Source organism: Erythranthe guttata, chromosome 6 (assembly GCF_056151865.1).
Source record: "Erythranthe guttata isolate IM_541 chromosome 6, IM_541, whole genome shotgun sequence".
NCBI lineage: Eukaryota > Viridiplantae > Streptophyta > Magnoliopsida > Lamiales > Phrymaceae > Erythranthe > Erythranthe guttata.
The window spans coordinates 17284848-17304592 of NC_142538.1; the positions used below are offsets into that span (position 1 = coordinate 17284848).

General features: G+C 34.9%; 4 protein-coding genes across 4 annotated transcripts; 1 reads left to right on the top strand and 3 right to left on the bottom strand.

Moving 5' to 3' along the window:
- Nucleotides 1–627: 627 nt before the first annotated feature.
- Nucleotides 628–4166, top strand: LOC105955651 (Pentatricopeptide repeat (PPR) superfamily protein). The gene is made up of 3 exons (XM_088820027.1): nucleotides 628–947; nucleotides 1031–3489; nucleotides 3864–4166. Exons 1-2 carry the CDS (start codon nucleotides 874–876, stop codon nucleotides 3411–3413), a joined length of 2457 nt encoding a protein of 818 aa, XP_088676153.1. The 5' UTR covers nucleotides 628–873; the 3' UTR covers nucleotides 3414–3489; nucleotides 3864–4166.
- Nucleotides 4167–4509: 343 nt separating this feature from the next.
- LOC105955649 (ammonium transporter 1 member 2) lies at nucleotides 4510–7406 on the bottom strand. The gene is made up of 2 exons (XM_012979416.2): nucleotides 6842–7406; nucleotides 4510–5824 (listed from the first exon to the last, which is right to left on the bottom strand). Exons 1-2 carry the CDS (start codon nucleotides 7287–7289, stop codon nucleotides 4725–4727), a joined length of 1548 nt encoding a protein of 515 aa, XP_012834870.2. The 5' UTR covers nucleotides 7290–7406; the 3' UTR covers nucleotides 4510–4724.
- Nucleotides 7407–11251: 3845 nt separating this feature from the next.
- Nucleotides 11252–15103, bottom strand: LOC105955358 (protein neprosin). Its single transcript, XM_012979073.2, has 7 exons — nucleotides 14634–15103; nucleotides 14461–14547; nucleotides 13329–13640; nucleotides 12408–12578; nucleotides 12248–12301; nucleotides 11872–12018; nucleotides 11252–11747 (listed from the first exon to the last, which is right to left on the bottom strand). Exons 1-7 carry the CDS (start codon nucleotides 14817–14819, stop codon nucleotides 11370–11372), a joined length of 1335 nt encoding a protein of 444 aa, XP_012834527.2. The 5' UTR covers nucleotides 14820–15103; the 3' UTR covers nucleotides 11252–11369.
- Nucleotides 15104–15581: 478 nt separating this feature from the next.
- On the bottom strand, nucleotides 15582–18817 carry LOC105955647 (GDSL esterase/lipase At5g33370). Its single transcript, XM_012979415.2, has 5 exons — nucleotides 18476–18817; nucleotides 17949–18076; nucleotides 17238–17480; nucleotides 16461–16713; nucleotides 15582–16055 (listed from the first exon to the last, which is right to left on the bottom strand). The coding sequence occupies exons 1-5, from the start codon at nucleotides 18714–18716 to the stop codon at nucleotides 15823–15825; spliced, it is 1098 nt and encodes a 365-aa protein (XP_012834869.2). The 5' UTR covers nucleotides 18717–18817; the 3' UTR covers nucleotides 15582–15822.
- Between the last annotated feature and the right edge of the window lie 928 nt (nucleotides 18818–19745).

A 19745-nucleotide genomic window follows, 5' to 3' on the forward strand; every position in this document is an offset into this window, starting at 1 on the left:
TTTCACAACTTCGATGATAATGTGTTATTTTTGAGTTATTATTAGTTAAGTTATAGTTAAGTTAAGATATACTATTTTGTGACGAACAACTAAATATATTTGCAATCATGCCCGTTCCTAAGATTTTCAGGGCCCAAGACGAACCTTATAAATGATTTTAAAACAGGCGCCCTTAAAATAAATGTTTTTTTAAATTGTTAGAAAATGTGACATTAAATCAAATCTAAATAAAATAAAAATAATAAAAAGTAAAAAAAAAAAAAAATTAAAACACCAAACCTACTAATAAATAGGGTAAATTACGATCACTCCCGAGGGATGGTCAAATTACGAATAAACCCATCTTGTGTGGGTAATTGTAGCTACCCCCCCTTTTAAATATTTTTACATAAAATTTATGTAATTCGGTTATTTACCGAACCAAATCGTATATTCAGTTCGGTAAACGGTATGAAAGGTTGGAGTATCGAAATTTTGGTTTGGTTTACCGATTTAACATCCATGAATTTACCTCTGGAGGGGTTTTTTCGTAAGATAATACATAATTGATGGAGGTGGCTGTAATTATTACCCAAACAGAAGGGGAATTTTCATAATTAACCATAACTCAGGGTGGCCGTAATTTGCACTGATAAATAACATTTTCCTCCCAAACAAATTTGCCGCTCTCTTCTCCCCAACCCATTCTTCTTTTCCCTCTTCTATATACTCTCTCTCTCTCTCTCTCTCTCTCTCTCTCTCTCTCTCTCTCTCTCCTCTTAGGCTCTTTCTCTCTTCTTTTTATGCCATTTTTCGTTCTGCTCTGTTGGTGTTTCTTCTTCCCTCTTCAATGGTAATCTTATTTTATCTAATTCACAGATCAAATTCAGCCATATGAACACTTCAAATGCACTGAACCGATGGAATAGAACCATTGCGTTCACAAAGAGATTCTACCGTACAAATAGGTAATGCCATCTCTCTCTCTCTATACTTTCAACAGTTTCTTCAATTAAGACAAAATGTAAACCTCATTATGAAAAATTTGCAGCATCCATGGCTCAAATTTGGTGGATTCCCGTTCCGTTAAAACGGGATTCGACGTAGAGACTAGTCGCTACAATTTCCAGTTGAAGAATTTTCTCAGACATAGCCAATTCTCCGAGGCACGCAAACTGTTCGACGAAATGCCTCGGAAAAATACGTGCTCTGTGAACATGATGATTTCCTGCTACCTCAAGTCGGACAATCTTTCTCATGCTAGGGAGCTGTTTGATAATATGGGTGACAGAACAGCGGTATCTTGGACGATACTGATTGGTGGTTACGCGAAGAGCAATCAACCTATCGAAGCTTTTAATCTTTATGTTGATATGTTTAGGACAGGGGTGAAACCAGACGAAATCACTATTGCAACTCTTTTATCTAGCTGTGACGAAAAAATTACCCGAAAAGACGTATGTCAAGTCCACGCGCATATCACCAGATTAGGATTTGGCTCTGACCTTACAGTGTGTAACAGCTTAGTCGATTCTTACTGCAAATCTCAGAGTCTTGATCTAGCAGTTCGGCTCTTTGAAGAAATGATCACGAGAGATACGATTACTTTCAACACATTGATAACGGGGTTTGCTAAAGAAGGGCTGAATGAACCGGCAATAAAGCTCTTTTCAGAAATGCAGTATCACGGTTTTAGGCCTTCGGATTTCACCTTTGCTGCGATTCTGCGTGCTTGTGTCGGTTTGGATGGTACTACCCTCGGGCAACAGGTCCACGGACTGGTTGTCAAGAGTAACTTTGTGCACGATGTATTTATCGGAAATGCGCTTCTTGATTTTTACTCCAAGCATGATTATATTGAAGACATGCGAAAATTCTTTGATGAAATGCCGGAGTTGGATGGTGTTTCTTACAATATTGTCATAACAAGTTACGCATGGAACGGACAACTCAAAGAATCCCTCAATCTCTTCAGAGAGTTGCGGTTAAGCAAGTTTAGTAGAAGAAACTTTCCTTTTGCAACTATGCTGAGTATATCGGCAAATACACAAGATATAGAGATGGGAAGGCAAATCCACACGCAGGCAATTATGACAACAGCCGATACAGAAATTCAAGTGGGGAATTCCCTCGTAGACATGTACGCGAAATGTGGCAGGTTCGACGAAGCCAATGTTATATTCAAAAATTTGGCCGACAAAACCTCTGTTCCTTGGACTGCCCTGATATCGGGATATGTTCAACAAGGCCTAAACGATGAAGCCCTTAAGCTGTTTAACGAAATGCGTAGAAACAATGTTTGTGGCGACCAAGCAACTTTTGCGAGTACTTTGAGAGCCTCAGCAAACTTGGCTTTGCTTTCACTAGGGAAGCAATTCCACTCGTGCATAATCGGTAGCGGATTCCTATCAAATATTTTCTGCGGTAGTGCACTCTTGGACATGTACGCTAAATGCGGATCGTTAAAAGACGCAATATCAATTTTCAGACACATGCCTGAGAGGAACTCAATCTCATGGAATGCAATGATTTCGGCATACGCTCAAAACGGAGACGCCAAAGCCACTTTACGGTCCTTTGAGCAGATGGTACAATCGGGCCTTCAACCCGATCCAGTTAGCTTCCTTGGTGTTCTAACTGCATGTAGCCACTGCGGGCATGTCGACGAAGCACTGCAGTATTTCAACACCATGACTCAGACATACAAACTCGCTCCAAGGAAAGAACACTACGCGTCTTTAGTAGACGTGCTCTGCAGAAGGGGCCGATTTAACGAAGCAGAGTCTTTGATGGCTCGAATGCCAGTCAAGCCAGACGAAATCATGTGGTCTTCGATTTTAAATTCGTGTAGAATCCACAAGAATCAAGAATTCGCTAAGAGAGCCGCTGACGAACTATTTAGCCTCGATGTGCTTAGAGATGCCGCTGCTTATGTCACCATGTCTAATATTTACGCAGAGGCAGGGGAGTGGGAACATATGGCGAAGGTGAAGAAAGCCATGCGAGAAAGAGGGGTTCGAAAAGTGCCTGCTTATAGCTGGGTTGAAATCGCACGCAAAGTTCATATATTTTCAGCCAATGATAGGAGCCACCCACTAAACGAGGAGATAAGAATAAAGATAAACGATTTGTCCGAACAGATGGAAGAGAAAGGGTACAAGCCGGACTTGAGTTGTGTTCTTCAAAATGTCGACGATGTAATGAAAGCAGAATCGCTTAAGTATCATAGCGAAAGGCTGGCAATTGCATTTGCGTTGATCAGTACTCCAGAGGGTTCGCCTGTATTGGTAATGAAAAACTTGAGGGCTTGCGTGGATTGCCATGCTGCAATAAAGGTGATTTCGGAGATTGTTCGGAGGGAAATTACTGTCAGAGATTCTAGTAGGTTCCACCATTTTAAAGATGGGGTTTGTTCGTGTGGGGATTATTGGTGACATTTCGATTTATATACGAACATCTTCGATATGGCTTGCTTTCTGCATCTTTTGCCCCAATCGATTACGCTTCGAGGTTTTTTTTTTTCCTTACGTCATTTTTTAGCATGATCGCTTGCTTTCATTGACTTCCTGATTCTTCGACCGGTATTGCACCATCGTCCGGTGTTATTATGTTATTCGACGATTTCTTTCACTAACCAGGAATAATTTTTTCGATTCATGTTTTGATTGCTGGGTTGCATTTACAATCTCTGGCAGCAACACAATCAGATTTTGTAGGATTGTCACGCTCGATACGCAAATAGGTCCCGAAATTTTGATTAGACGCATTTTCTAGTTTTTGAACTAAAGCAAACACTTGTCTTTTCATCTGAAGTTTCTATTATTCATGAATTTTATGCAATCTTTTTCTTTTTCTGAAGTTTCTGTTGTTTTATCATGCTGCAGATGTAATCGTGAGAACACGCGACGATTAGTAAATGACGGAGGCAGGCTGTCCTAATTTCGATTCAAAAGAATTCGAAAAAAAATTGTGTATTGAGATTTTCGAAATTTGGAATTAAAAATATTGTTCCAAATTCGATTTTTTTTGGACTGGAACCATCCAAAAAATAAAAAAGAAATGTTCGTATGGTTTTAATTACAAGAAAGCCATGTTGCAATAATGAAATAATACTGTCCAAAAATAATAAAAAAGTATAAATAAATAAAATTATTTGATGTGGACCAAATAAAGTGCATATGCATTATTCTTTTTTTTGATAATTGTGCATATGCATTATTCACTGGACGAGATTTATGAACCATTCCTTTTCTTGATCTCTCATTAAACCTCTACCCTACATTATTTGCTGCCAAGTCCAAAAGTTTTCACTAATCACCGATAAGGACAAATTACAAAGCTAGTGGCTCTTACACATCCCTAACCACATGTGTATCTATCTATCTATAGATGACAGAGAATCAAGATTTTCACTTGGGGACAATAATTAAAATAAATTTATAATAAAACGACATAAAAATCGAACGAGAACTTATCGATCCGATCCGACGGACCATGCTCTCGTGATCGTTGGATTGTGAACAAATCATATAAAAGAAAAACATATAATATATAATTGATTTACAAACTAGTATCTCTCCATCCCATTGCCAAAACATCAATACAAGAAAAATTAAGAGCAATTTGGCTTATTTATGCAACCACTTGCATTGTGAGTTTCTAAATAACAACCCTAATTTGACTTCCTTATGATAAGTATCGAGAATTTCGGAACGTGAATCACACACGGGTCGGGGTCGGGTCGATTACGGGTGATACTCCGGCGTGGGAGTATCTCCCGGTTCGATCCGGCTCATCTTGAATTGTGGCAAATTGGAACTATTGGTATTATAATCATCGCCTTCGTCATGGTAAATATATGCCATCCCTCCGTGCCTAGTCATGTCCATTCCCGCCGTTTCGTCCTCGTTCGAAACCCTAAGCAATTTCAATTTTCGTAAAGCCAAAAATAGCGGTGCCATCGTAGCCGTGACCCACCCAATAATCACCAAAATTTGCACTATTTGTGCGGCCAATAGCCTCCCACCACCGCCCATGAACAACCCGTACGGCCTATCGGGCCGACCTGGATAAACCTCGTTCACGTAATCTTTCGTGGCAAATAATCCGGTGAACAAAACCCCCCATGCACCGCACCCACCGTGCAACTGTGCCGCCTCCAACGGGTCATCGTACTTCAATCTCTCTGCCAACTTATTGAGCCCGATAAGCACCCACGCCGCGACGAAACCGCACACAATCGCGGCCCACGGCTCCACCACCGCGCAGCCGGAGGTGATGGCGGCAAACCCGCCCAACAACCCGTTGCACACGTCAATCACGTTCCAGTGGCCCACGAGGACCCTTTTACTGAAAAGGGTCGTCAGGGCCGCGGTGCTACCGGCCAGTGTAGTCGTGACAGCTGTCCGCCCGATCGCACTCCACTGGCCGTAGTAGGCCCCACTGCCAGTGTCGTACGACTTAACTATGGTTAGAAACGAACCGGGGTTGAACCCGTACCAACCGAACCACAGTAAGAAAGTGCCGAGCACAACCAGCGAGGCACTGTGGCCTCGCAGCGCGACGGATCGACCAGAATGGTCGAACCGGCCGATTCGAGGACCCTCGATTAGGGCACCCCATAGACCGGCAATGCCGCCAACCATGTGGACCACACCTGAACCGGCGAAATCAATCACACCCGAGTTGAAGAGAAGTTTGCCACTCGACTTGGCTGCACCGGCCCAACCGTCTCCGGCCCAAAACCAATGAGAGACAACCGGGTACACAAAACCGGTTAGGAAAGAGGAGTAGATTAAATATGCCACAAATTGTGTCCTTTCTGCGATGGACCCACTTGTTATACCTGATCGGGAATTGTGCACAATATGGAAATTAATTAAAAAAATACATGATTAAAAATAATAATTTATTTAAATCGGTTTTTTCTTTCCTTTTCAATTAAAATTCCAACCAATACTATATTAATATTAATAAAAATACAGAATTTTCAATTATAAAAATACAATTTATACATAACAAAAACGAACATATTATAAAAATACTATAGTAATTTTAATAAAAATACATATTTTTTCAATTATAATTCCCCCATACTATATTAAAAATACATGATAAATAAATTTACTACTCCCTCCGTTCCTAAATAATTGTCACTTTTCACTTTTTTCACAAAGATTAAGAAATTCAATAAATATATCTTGATTTTAGAAAAATCATATAAAAATGACCAAAACAACCTTTAATATTTAATAATTTATAAGAGAAAATTAATGAATAAAGTTTGATTAATAAGGTTAAAATAGGAAAAATGCATTTAATATGGTATTGGAAATCTAAAGTGACAGATAATATGAAACAAAAATATTTTAAAAAAGGGACAGTTATTGTGGAACAGAGGGAGTAATATTTTTCAAGAATAACACTGAGTGGTGGATTAGAATTAAATCTACAGTTCAAATTCATCAAATGTAAATAACCAGGTGTAGCATCTAACTTCCCGCACGAAAATTTAAAAATTTCTCACTTCATTTAATGTTGTCCTTAATTACTTCATTAATTACTACTTACTTTTTATAATTTCCCATTGTCCGAAATATAATTTTTAATTAATAAAAATATAGCAATAAAAGATGTAATGAATTTTTGTACTACGTAAAATCATACACTAACAATTATTTGACTTTCTTTATCACTAAAACAAAAAGTGTGATACATATAGATTTCAAAAGCCAGCAATCTATCATAAATTCTACATATTTTTTCACTATAAATTATAAAAGAGGAAATATTACATTAATATTATATTAAATTAAATATAAATATATAAATAGTGATAATTTGATAATTAATATATATATACCTGCTGCAGCAATGGCGAAAGCCCACTGGTAAAGAAAAAAGCTATAATCCGCCGTCGGCGAAGGGAATTCCCGGAGGCCGAAGAAGTGTTTTCCGATGAACCCATTTGATGGGCCGCCGAAGGCGAAGGCGTAGCCGAAGAGGTAGTAGCTCAGCCCGCCGGCGGCGGCGTCGAGGACGTTCGTCAGCATGATGTTCATGGTGTTCTTCGCCCTGACTGAGCCGGCGCAGAGCATGGCGAAGCCGAGCTGCATCGCGAACACCAGGTACGCCGAGAACAGGAGGTACGTGCTGTTGATTGCGTACGTCGAGTCGGAGAGCTTCTCCGACGCGGCGGCGAAGCGGCTGCATATGAAGGCTGCCGCGGCGGTGGCGTTGGCGTTGGCGTTGGCGCCGCCGCCGAGGAGGGGGAGGAGGTCTGCGGCGGCGCAGCTCAGGGGGTCAGCCATTTTTTTTCTTTTGTTGGGGGATGTGTGTGTGTCTGTGTGAGAAGGAAAAAATGACTGGGATAGGATTTTATAGACTTGTGGTGGCTATTGTGCGCCACACACACAACACACTATACTGTGTGTTTCTTTTTCTTTTTTCTTTTAATTATTTTTTATTTTTTATTTTTGATTTTTGATTTTTGATTTTTTACTTTCTATATCAATTATGTGAATTTTTGACATATTAGAGAAATTTAATGTTAGGTTATTGTCAAACTATGTTTGGTTGGCCTAGTTGTCGGTCAACGCTCAGCAAATTGTGGGTGTGAATACTTTCTATCTATTTTCTATTTTCATTTTTATTTATTTATTTATTATTATTATTATTATTATTATTATTATTATTATTATTATTATTATTATTATTATTATTATTATTATTATTATTATTATTATTATTATTAGTATTTGTTGAACTGCACACAATCTCACACACCCATGTGTATGTATGCTTAGTGAAAACTTATTTTACCACATCAACAATTAATAAGTATCCTCGATGTAGCATCTCAAAGACCGTATAAATCTGGTCGAGGTTCTACTTTCCAAACGATTGTATGGAACAAAAAAATGAATTCACTTGAACTCGAATATTCCATGTAAAATAAAATAAAAGAAGAATCTGAATTTTTCATAGGAGCTGGATTTTAGGAAGCTAAACAACAATTAAAAATTCAAGAACTCAATAATGGAAGATTCTTGATGGAGTTTGAGACAAGAAAGATTCATGAATATGATGGAACCCTATTTCATATGTGTGACATCAATTAATTTAGAATAATAAAAATGAGTGAACAAGAAATATCCAACCATATATTATCTTCTTCTATATTAGTAAAATAATTAGTAGGTAAACAACTAATTATAAAACCTTCAATTATTAATTTATTATATTATATATTTAGAGAGTGACAACATATCTTTGTTAGTTTATTTAATTGTCACGTGTTCTTAAACATTTAGAGCAACTAGAGAACCATTTACTCTAGATGGTGATCTAAAATTTATCACAAAATTAAAATTTAATCTACAAACTTTATTTGGAAAATAAAGAAAATCAATCCTTACACTATAACTGATAAGTGTTCGTTTTGCACGATTTTTGCTTATCAAATCTTCGAGTTTTGGTCTTCGTTCGTCCGAGTTTCGGCTTTATTTGTATATATTATTGCGTTCTTGTTTTATTTCTATTTCAGGGTTTTATTAGGTATTTTTGCCGAGTCGAAGCCATTTGAAAGCGAAACCGAATTTTCAAGCCAATTTTGGGGCCAAGAAGACCCAGATCGCGATCTGACATCTCTGGATCGCGATCTGGGGGTTGTCACAGTACGAAAATGGATCAAGACCCAGATCGCGATCCAGCATTCCGGATCGCGATCTGGGGGTGCAGACAGAGAATAAATAGGGGTCAAATCCAGATCGCGATCCAGAAAGTCGGATCGCGATCTGGGGGGTCTTACAGAGAGTAAATGTTACAGGACCCATATTGCGATCCACATTCCTGGATCGCGATCTGGGCACGCCTTTTGAGGAAGATATTTTATTTTGCAAAGCTTCTTGAGGAAGCTTTGTATTTCACTATAAATAGAAAGGCCCTTTCATTCTTCATTACTTCTTCGACTTTTTACGGTTTTTGACAGTTCTTTGCGGGAATCATCAACGGGGGTTCCGACTTGGGTTTTTCTTACGCAATTTCTTTACGTTTTGTTCTTCATTTCCTTTGTACATTCTTTTGATACTATGTTTGTTATGAACTAAGAACATTTTCTTCTAGGGTGATGAAGCCTTGTATATATTGATTTCGATCGTCATTTCTGTTATCTATTTGTCGTGTTTTGATTTCGTTTATGTTTTCCTGTATTAAATGCTTCTGATTGTTTGATCAGCTCTCGGATTGATATTAAATAGGAATGAACTCGAGAGAAGATTTCTTGTTTGAAGTTAGGAAAACATAGCTCGGAGTGTGGAAACGGAGACGTGATGCACTTCGGGTAGCCCTTAAGGACTTGGCCTAAATGCTCTCTTAATAGCAGGTTCTGAACGGAGACGTCGGACCTGTGGGTAGACTCTAACTACACTGGAGACGGGGGTTAGAGTACATTAGCGTCTGGGTTAACGAATATGAATGTGATTTTAGATAACGGATTTGTAGATCGTTGTTGATTATACATATGTGGATTTGGCCCTAGAAGTCCCCTTTAAATCGAAGTCCCCCGCGTTGAGTTGTCGTTACTTTATTTACGTACATTCTATATTTGCATGTTTACGATCTTGCATGCTTTTAAATTAGGGCTTCTCACCATTCCAAATATTTACGATCGGCTAGATAATATAACGATAATATAATTATTAATTACACTACTCAGCATGTGAATCTACAAGGTCCCTGTGGATCGATATCCGGAACCACTTTTCTGCAAAATGCGATACTGTATACTTACGGTAATTTATACGTGAGAAAAACGCGTATCAATAACTCTTTGCAATCTAGCTAGTGTTGAAGATGTAATGCACGGCCAGTATTGCAAAAAAAAAAAAAAAAAAAAAAAAAAAAAAAAAAAAAATTAAATATTTGTTAATTAAATTGTATTAAAAAAATTACAATATTAAAATAATTAGTTGTGAATTTTAAATTAACAAAATAATATTAATATTACTGCAAGTACGATCATATAACTCCCAACAAAAAACATAAATTAATTAAGTCACCTGACTTCCATTTAGTGCTATCCGTAAGGAATATTAACCACAGCATAAATTATTTACCAAAAAAAAAAAGAAGAAAAAAATAAACTATACACGAGTGAATTAGGATTTTGCTAGCCGATTTGCAAATCTAATTTGCATTGAAAGTCATTAGAGAAAAAAAAACAAGCTGGAAAATAAGAGGTGTAAATAATTTTAATTTTTTTGCAAATATATCATTAGGGTTTCTTACTTTTATATTAAGATATGAAATCTTATATGTATATATATATCGAGTGAATTAGGATTTTGCTAGCCGATTTGCAAATTTAATTTGCATTGAAAGTCATTAGAGAAAAAAAAAACAGGCTGTAAAATAAGAGATGTAATTAATTTTAATTTCTTTACAAATATGTCATTAGGGCTTCTTACTTTTATATAAAGATATGAAATCTTATATGTGTATATATATGGAACAAAAGATCTTACGCATTCAGAATATTACAAAAATACAAAAAATGTAATTTATATATTTTTCCCTAAAATAAAATGACCTAGACATTATATATATTATGGGAACGTAATTAAAATATTTCATAGATTATAAACTTGAGCAATTGGTAGTACAAAGTTTTTTACGAGTAATGGAAGCCAAAAAATCTTTCTTCATCGTTCTAATTTTCATGGCGTTGCTCTTAACATCTGGTAATTTTCTAGTTTTTGATTTACTAAAAAAGTTGTAATTCTTTTGAAAGTATTTATTTCGATCTGATCGGTACAATTTCCGCCACTATGTAATAATTATATTATATGCCATTTCATTCATGTGAAATCCTTTAGATTGACTTGACTTATTATATATATATATATATATATATATATATATATATATATATATATATATATATATATATATATATATATATATATATATATATATTATTTAATTTCTGAATTTTAGTGAAGGGAGAGGAGCATAAAGAGATAGTACTTCAAGGGAAATGCTCTGAATTCCCAGACTGCAACAAACATTGCCAAGAAAAAGGATTTATTGTTGGTGGTGGAAAATGTATTAAGCTTACTCCTAATGTAGAAGACCTCTTTTGTGTTTGCTATGTTTAATTATTTAATTAATTAATTGTCCACAATTGTCAATATAAATTTATTATATTTTTTGGGTAATTATTTTTCCTTTTTAAATTTTTGCTTTTTAATTCAAATCATGTTACAAATAATTCAGTACGAGAGAAGATGCACGATTCAAACCCTAGACTCGTTACGAAGATATGATGAATAATGACTTACATTATGTACCGCAATACTTACATTCTTTCTTTTTTCCTTTCTATACGATCATCACGGACACTGCGGGTTTTTGCCGGGCCCGCCGTAGTAAAAATGAGTGCCCCATGGTTCGTTATACGAGTTTTGAATATTGTAACAATTTGCATTCTCGGACAAGGTTTTAATGTCTCGAACCGAGGTTAGGCTATTGTCCGAGTCCACAATTTCGAGGTTCCTAAAATAGCTCGCTTTTCCGAACCCATCTTCCGCGAAATTGCCCGAGCCCATTTGAGTCGAAGTGTGCTCATCATTTGCCCGTGAATTTACGATCTCGCCCCCCCACTCGACCATGGTGGCTCGATCGGCTAAGTGGGTAAATAGTTCATTAGGCCAATAGCCCACTAATGTATTGTCTCCAAAGCCCAACCACCAATCTCCCAACCTTGGGTCCTATTTTTTTTTTTTTTTTTTAAGAGACAAATGCAAAATTAATTAATTAATTATTACATAATATTTTGTTAAATTTATTTTTATTATTACAATAGATAACGTTGTAAGGGCGAAAATTTCCGACCTTCCATATGAGGAGAGTGATATCGTATTGGTTTCCGCCTACGGATGACACCGGTGAAATAGCTGCGCCGATTGCTATTCGGCTATTCGTTTGCACGAATCCCGAACATAGAAGATTGTAGCATCCCGTCGCTTGATATGCGTCGCTCTGCCATTTTATTTAGAATAATATATATATATGGTCTATAATTGAGATTTTATTTCACAATAAAAAAAATTAAAAAAATACTTTAATTAATTAATTATTTATTGTTATATATATATATATATATATATATATATATATATATATATATATATATATATATATATATATATATATATATATATATATATATATATATATATATATATATATATCATCCAATAATACTAACCGTCCAATAAGTGAATAATCTTGGCCTGGTGTCACCATACAGCTCCGGACTAACCTGACTAGTACAATCATCAAATCTTCAGAAATTCAATTTAAATAATTATTAATAATTGTAAAAATTTTGAATAATTTAAAATAATTAATGTAAAATTTAAGAATACCTGCCAGCCAGCTTCAATGCTGTTGAGATCTAAGCCGTCGAACGAGCCGGACAGAACCCAGATCTGAGATAGGCTGAACTCGCTTAACTCGTCCACCGACGGGTCCCACACGTTAATTGTCGCTTTTGCCCCGTACACTTCATCCGACGCTGTTGTGTACGCTATCGCGTGCTTTCGAATTTAGAAATTATTTTTATTATTATTTGTTTTTAGAAAATTTAGAAAAATGTTATTTTTAAACAAATGTTAAAACTAGTTTTCATTGTCTAATTATTACTATTAATTAAATTCTTGTAAATGTTATTATATCATTATTGAAGAAAATGTTTTTGTATCATTATAAAATAAGCACATGAATATATTTTTTTTCAGAAATTTTGAATAATATTAAATAAAAATTGTTACGATTTGGATAAATTACACCTACACCCTTGAGGTATGTTGAAATAACTTTAAAGTCCCTATGGTATAGATAATTACAATCACCCCCCTAAAACATTGTCAGAAACTGTAACGAGATAATGCATTAAATACGTGACTCCGATAAAATTATAATGGACTATTAGTTTCAGGAAGTGATGGAGACAACATCGAGCTAGGGTGTGACATGGCTCCCCCAACATTTCTTAAATCACCCCTAACTCTATGTTGTCTCTGTCACTTCTTGAAACTAATAGTCTGTTACAATTTTATCCGAATAACGTATCCAATACATTATCTCGTTAGAGTTTCTAACAATGTGCAGGGAGTGATTGTTATTATCAATATCACAGGGACCTTCAAGTTATTTCAACATACCTCAGGGGTATACATGTAATTTACCGTGATTCTTACATTCAACAAAACGGTTTTCAATTCGATTTAAAAACCACGTTCAAAAGTAGACTAGGATCAATATAGATACATACATATAATATATACCTCGTGGCCGTTGTTGCCGCTCAAAAGATCGGGTGGATCGGAATCGCTATCGCTATCGGGGTGGGCCCCACTACGGCGGGTCGGCGAAAAAGGCAAGCTATTGGGAAAATGCTTCTTGCCAAAATAAAAGAGAGATTTAGCCCTAAGCACATCATGCACGGTGGTGCGCCTAACGGGCACGGTGCCCTTCGGGCAGAGCTGCCCGTTTTGATGCCACGTCTGCCAAACTCCTTTCCATCCATCTACACTTGTTGTGCTGCCGTTCGTTCTTTGACCCTTTCTCGTTGACTTTGGCAGCGCCGGTGGAACTCTCTAATGCCATTAATTAATTTCTGATTTAATTAAAAGTAATTTTACCTAAAATATAAATCTCAAATATTTTTTGGGTTAAAATATAGTTTACACCCCTAAAGTATACCATCTGTAACACTTACCCCGTCAAACACAATTTAATTTGTATTTTAAATTCTAATATGCCCTTAAAATTTTCTCTTTTATTCAAATTAATAACTAAATGAATAATTAAACTATAATGTGTTAGGTACATGTTTGATATATAACATCTAATTGTTGTTAGACCACTTAATCGAATATTTTTATATAGATAAAATTTAATAAATCAATACATAGCTAATAATAGTAATCTTAACTCTTAAGTATTTTAAATTTATTTTAGTTCATTCGTTAATTTCTTAAAATATATTTTCATTCGTTATTATACAATATATATTACTTTTTTTAAAAAAATCCAACAATTTAATTTCAGTTATGTTTCAATTTAAAATATAAAATAATTGATATTGAGATGGTAAGTGTTTTAATAAGAAAATCGGATGCCATAGAATGATTGACACGTAGATAGTTTAAATAAAAATATTATTAGGATTCTAATAATTGAAAAAAAAAAAAGAACGAGCATAACCCATAACCCTAATTATAATCAGCGTGATTTATTAAGAGCCCAGACTTAAGAGTGCCACATGTCAACAAATTAGTAAAATCCGATTTATATTAAATATCGACTGATTCGCTCAGAATTTAATCTCTTAATTCTATTATTTTTTCCCCACTCAATTAATATGAAGGTTGAAATAAATGCATGGCAATGGCATGTTGGTAATTAACTTGGTACCCGGATCTTATGATTCTTCAAAAGAGGATGATCCATAGCTGGCTGTTTTCTTTTATGAACACAATCTATTATATCTCCATCTGGGCTCTGCAAATATTATATAAAAATAAAATAAAAAATATATTTGAAGAAAAAAAACACACACCAACACGTGTACGTGTGTGTGTGTGTACCTGAATGGTGAAGAGAGGAGGCTTGTTGATCTTGTCCAGATGTCGGTGAATCCGGTCTAGTCTCAAGCTGCTAACTTGTCTGCTGTACATCTTCGTGTAGTTTAAGGATGTTGAACCGGCCGTACATCTTTCGCACAAAACGACAACAAACATCAATAAAAGATTACCCATATTAACCCTGCACATTATTTTATTCAGATTCCCAGAAACCAAAACACACACCCACACACACTGCTTTCTCTCTCTCTCACCAAAACACACACACACACACACACACACACACTTATTTTATACTCTCTCTTTCTCTCTCACGCACTCACACACATGCTCATGGGATTTATGGCAAAAAATGAATATATGAAATATTTGATTACAGAACCACAGGCATGAATTAAAACCAAAAAAAATAAAATTGAAGAAGGGTATATAAATGTAATTATTTAAGTATTAATATAAATCATTACATTAAATATCGAAAACAACCAGCCCTCCTCCATCTTTATTGCAGCACCAGATTTAGAATATAATTACGCATCTGCCATCTGCCACCAACACAATCTTTCCCATTAATTTTCCCATTTTACCCTTTCTTGATTTCTTTTCTTCTCAGTCACTCCTTAATTAGTATGCTTTCTTCAATTTCCTTTTTTTTTTTTTTAATAATATAATATTTCAAGCTAAGTTGTTTCTTGAGGTAATTAATGTATGCCTCTTCTTTTTTTTTTTTTTCCTTTTAATTACGTAAATTAGGGCTTTTCTTGACCTAGAATTCACGTCTAGTGTGTGAAATGCTGGATAGACACGATACGTACTGTCTTCACGTTACAATTAACTATATATATTATATATAATATATAATTATACTACTGAAAAGGATATATGAGCTACTTAATTATTCTAATTTTTTGCAATAAGTAAACTATAGGAAAAAAAATATGTATAAATTAATTATAAGAGCAACTATAAGTTTTATTTATTATTTTATTGATGAAATTGATCAAATTAGATCCTTACAAAGACACAAGACATCATCACCACACGAGTACAAATATTCTAAGACTTACAAAAGAAAATACAATTTGGGAATTCAACAAATTTTGCAATAAAAAAAAAAAAAAACAAACAGGTAATAAACACTTGAATTGGACTTGGATTCCATAGACAAGCCTTTTGTTCTGGATTTGGGCTTTTAAGCCCTTGAATCCATAGCCATGATTGTGCTAAGGTTCATCGGGTGCATATAAAGATTCGACCCGGTCAATATCTGCTGGACTATCATCCGATTCGCCTTTTCAGATGGATGAAACGGATCCCAAAACGCGTATAGATCCCGATTTGGGCACAAATTCGATAGCGGCGTGCAAAGCCCCAGCCCGTTATACGGTCCTTGTCCGCAACAAGCTATCTTCGATGTTACAAATCCTGTGCACATAATACAAAATTTAAATTTTGTTAACCACTAATTTAATTTTTAATGTAAAAGTCTTTAATTTATCTAATTCACCATATAGAGAACACAGTTTAGACATCGTTTGGTTGGGAAAATTAGTCATGATTAACTAAATAATTGGACTTTGCTTGATTTTTGGCATCCCTGATAATTTGTCAGGTCGATCTGCAAATATTTATACTATCATGGCTTATCTTAGCTAATCTTATCTTACCAACCAAACGAGGTTTTAAGTTACTAAAATTTCAGGAACGACCCTGATAATGTAATCCGGCAATTGTGACTCGTACTAATCAACTCGCTCGATTGGATCCGAATCTTTTAATAAAACAAATAAATAAATAAAACATTGTTAAAAAAAAAGTAGAGGAATGTACCAAAACGTGTAGGATTGGCAATGAAGTCCATGTGCATGAGATTAGTATTAGCTGCAATGAAAACATCTTTGCCTAAACCATGGTTAAGTTGTTTAAGCATTTTATCCAGTTGAGGGTTAAAGAGTGATGCAGCCTTCTGCAGTTCTTTTGCGCATTCGCCGTCCGTACTGTGTTGCGCTAATTCGGCCGGCACACACCCTAGCGGCCCCGTTCCGGTCACTATAACTCGACGGAATCCAAGTTTGTACAGCCTCTGCATGCATTTTTTTTATCGATAAATAAATAAATAAAACAATAAAATAAAGGGTAAATTACGAAAAAAAAACCCTGAACTTAGGCTAAATAATGAAAAACACCCCCCAACTATCCTTAATAACCAAACCCCCCCTCTGATTAACTGTTGATCGAGTTTTTTTAACAGAAAATGTGTGCAGTCTATTATACCATCTATTAAATAGGTGATAAATAAAAGAAAATATCTGAAATTGTGTAAAGTCGATTCCCTTAAATAAAAAAAAATCCGTGAAAAGTCACACTATAAGGGGTTGGTGTAACACGGAAACAAACCTCAGGGGGGTTTTGTAATTACGAATAGATGGGGTGTTTTTCGTTATTTAGCTTAAGTTCAGGGAAGATTTCGTAATTAACCCTAATGTAAAAATCAACAGATTGTTGAGAGAGAGAGAGAGAGAGAGAGAGAGAGAGAGAGAGAGAGAGAGAGAGAGAGAGAGAGAGAGAGAGAGAGAGAGAGAGAGAGAGAGAGAGAGAGAGATTAACCTTTAAAACTTTCTTGTATTCAGAAATGACAAAGGGCACATATTTAGGGAGGGAATACTGTCGAGATCTTGCGGAGTAAGGGACTAAAAAGTAATTATTGACAAAATCATTTCCACCCAAAGTAATAAGAACCAAAGATTCTTTCACTAGCTTCTGAGTTTCATCTTCTCCAACTATTTCACTCACTCTTTGCTTGTATTCCTCAAAATAATTCAGCTGTTGATATATCCTTATTATATTAACCTGCACCACAAATAAAATTAATTGTTTTATTTATTTATTTAATTTAATTTTTATTGTGTCTACAAAATTAATTTCAAACAAATACCGAAAAAGTTGAAAAATCGGAGTTTCGTACATTTGAATGAAAAAAAACTTGTTCCAAATTTTGAATTTTTCGAATCGGAATCAGCAGAAATTGGAAACGATACTCCATTTTATAATATAATAATAATATAAAATATTACACATGTCATTTTTTGAAAAAATGACTAGTAAATTTAGAAATTTGAAATCAGATCGATAATCGGAATCTCATACATACTCTAACTGTGACCGCAATGTTTTTGGGAAAAAAAGAATACATTGTTTCGAGCACGGAATTTTCGGATAAAAATCGACGGAATTTAAAAACTTCGTTCCGATTATCATCTCCAAACATTATTAGTTAATAAAATATATATAGCTAATATATTGATCATAAATACTTACAAATTGAATCCCAGTATCATTAAGTACACCAACACCAGCAGAAGCAAAGTTAGCACCAATAAGCAGTTTCTGCCCCATAAGTTCTGGGCTTAAGTATGGCAATGTGGGTTCCCAACCCATACTCTCACCTAATAATTAATAAGATTACAATAATAAATTATAATTAAATATTTTTAATAATGTATATTTTGTCAACTTAATTTTGTGCATGCATGGCACTAATATATACTTTTAAATAATAATAAAAGATTAAATTGCCCTAGGAATATGAAAAATGCTAATTACAAACACCTCCATGAGGTAAAGTGTAATTACAAAAAAACCCCTTCTTTTTGAGAAATTACATCCAGCTCCCTGTAGTTTGTAAATTTCTTACATGCACCCTCTAAAAAAGTAGGGTGTTATTGTAAGAAATCTACAAATTATAGGGCATGGAGATGTAATTATGGAAAATTGAGGGGTTTTTTGGTCAATAAACGTTACCTCAGAGGGTAGTTGTAATTTATCCTAAAAAAGTATAAACTTACTGATAATATCGGGGATGTTAAGTCCGTTAGAGAAACGGCCGGTGGCTTGGTGAGAGGGGTAGTCTATGCCGTATGGATAAGCATCCGCCCTAGCGGTGGTGACTAAGTAGTTGTTGTTGCCGTTGTCGACCAACGAGTCTCCGAACACAAAGAACGCTCTCGCTTCTGCTTGAGTTTCCATTATCGTCGAAATTAGACCAAAAATAGCAAAACCTATTGAGATTTTCACTAACTTAGTCATTTTCACACACCGAAAAAGAAGAAAATATCTAAGTGTATAGTACTCTCTATTTGGGGTAATAAGAATTTTTCTTTTGCTTAGATTTAGATAGTTATGCTTGAAGTAGTGAGAGATGTATGCGTCTATCTATATGTATATATATGAACAATTTTCCAACTAATGAAGTGGTGCAATTAGTGCAATAAGTTAATAATTGTCACAAAAGACCTAGTAAAAATTAGTCAAATGGCTATTGACAATGCAGTTATTTATGTGTGATTGATGGGGTTCAATTAGTGCTGTATTATTTGTGTGTACTTGTTGGTTTTGAATATTGTTGGCCTTTCTATGTATATTATATTTTGCCATTTATCTTGTTCCATCAGATTAGTAGGCTCTCGTTTGATTGTCAAGATAGGATTAAAGAATCTAATGAAAATTCAATTGTTTTATCGGACATTAGGACGTTCAACAGAAAAATTCACTAAAATGCAAGATAAAACATGATAACATAATTAATATTTCTGGGTCGACCCGAAAAAGTTATTAGGTTTATCAAACATCAAACGCAGTAGATCAATTATTTAGTTGATAATAATTAATCTCCATAACCAAACGAGTACTACATTTAATTAATCGATGTTGTAGTGTACAAGTACTTTAACTTTGTATGATTCAACCATAATGGAAACCACTTTATTTCTTAGCCCCAAAAAGAAAATGTCATCAATAACTATGGCAATAAACAATCGAACAACTAGTATAATTTAATTTCAAAAACTTCTTTGATTATAATATTTAAGTTTTTTCGACAAGAGATCCCGTTGGCTTAGTAAAATATTAATATTTATTTAATTTGTCGATCGGTTAACACAATAATGTCAATAGTAGTCAATAGCGTAATATCAACCTTTTTTTAATTTTAATTTTAATTTGTTTCATCTTTTATTCTGTTGACCGGTAAATGCAGTAATATTATCGTATTGACCAATCAACACATTGGCATTACACTTTTTTTCCGACAATGTTGTGTTTATTTATATATTACTG

Excerpts from the sequence above, each read along its gene's own strand:
- LOC105955358 (XM_012979073.2), bottom strand. The coding sequence starts at position 14,819 with ATGTGCAGGGTTAATATGGGTAATCTTTTATTGATGTTTGTTGTCGTT. Across the intron at positions 13,641-14,460 it reads TGAAGAATCATAAGATCCGG|AGAGTTCCACCGGCGCTGCC; the intron begins GTACCAAGTTAA and ends TAATGGCATTAG. Across the intron at positions 12,302-12,407 it reads GCATTGAAGCTGGCTGGCAG|GTTAGTCCGGAGCTGTATGG; the intron begins GTATTCTTAAAT and ends TGTACTAGTCAG.
- LOC105955651 (XM_088820027.1), top strand. The coding sequence starts at position 874 with ATGAACACTTCAAATGCACTGAACCGATGGAATAGAACCATTGCGTTC. Across the intron at positions 948-1,030 it reads AGATTCTACCGTACAAATAG|CATCCATGGCTCAAATTTGG; the intron begins GTAATGCCATCT and ends AAAAATTTGCAG.
- LOC105955649 (XM_012979416.2), bottom strand. The coding sequence starts at position 7,289 with ATGGCTGACCCCCTGAGCTGCGCCGCCGCAGACCTCCTCCCCCTCCTC. Across the intron at positions 5,825-6,841 it reads TTTCGCCATTGCTGCAGCAG|GTATAACAAGTGGGTCCATC; the intron begins GTATATATATAT and ends ATTCCCGATCAG.
- LOC105955647 (XM_012979415.2), bottom strand. The coding sequence starts at position 18,716 with ATGACTAAGTTAGTGAAAATCTCAATAGGTTTTGCTATTTTTGGTCTA. Across the intron at positions 17,481-17,948 it reads ATGATACTGGGATTCAATTT|GTTAATATAATAAGGATATA; the intron begins GTAAGTATTTAT and ends TTTGTGGTGCAG. Across the intron at positions 16,056-16,460 it reads TGCCAATCCTACACGTTTTG|GATTTGTAACATCGAAGATA; the intron begins GTACATTCCTCT and ends TTATGTGCACAG.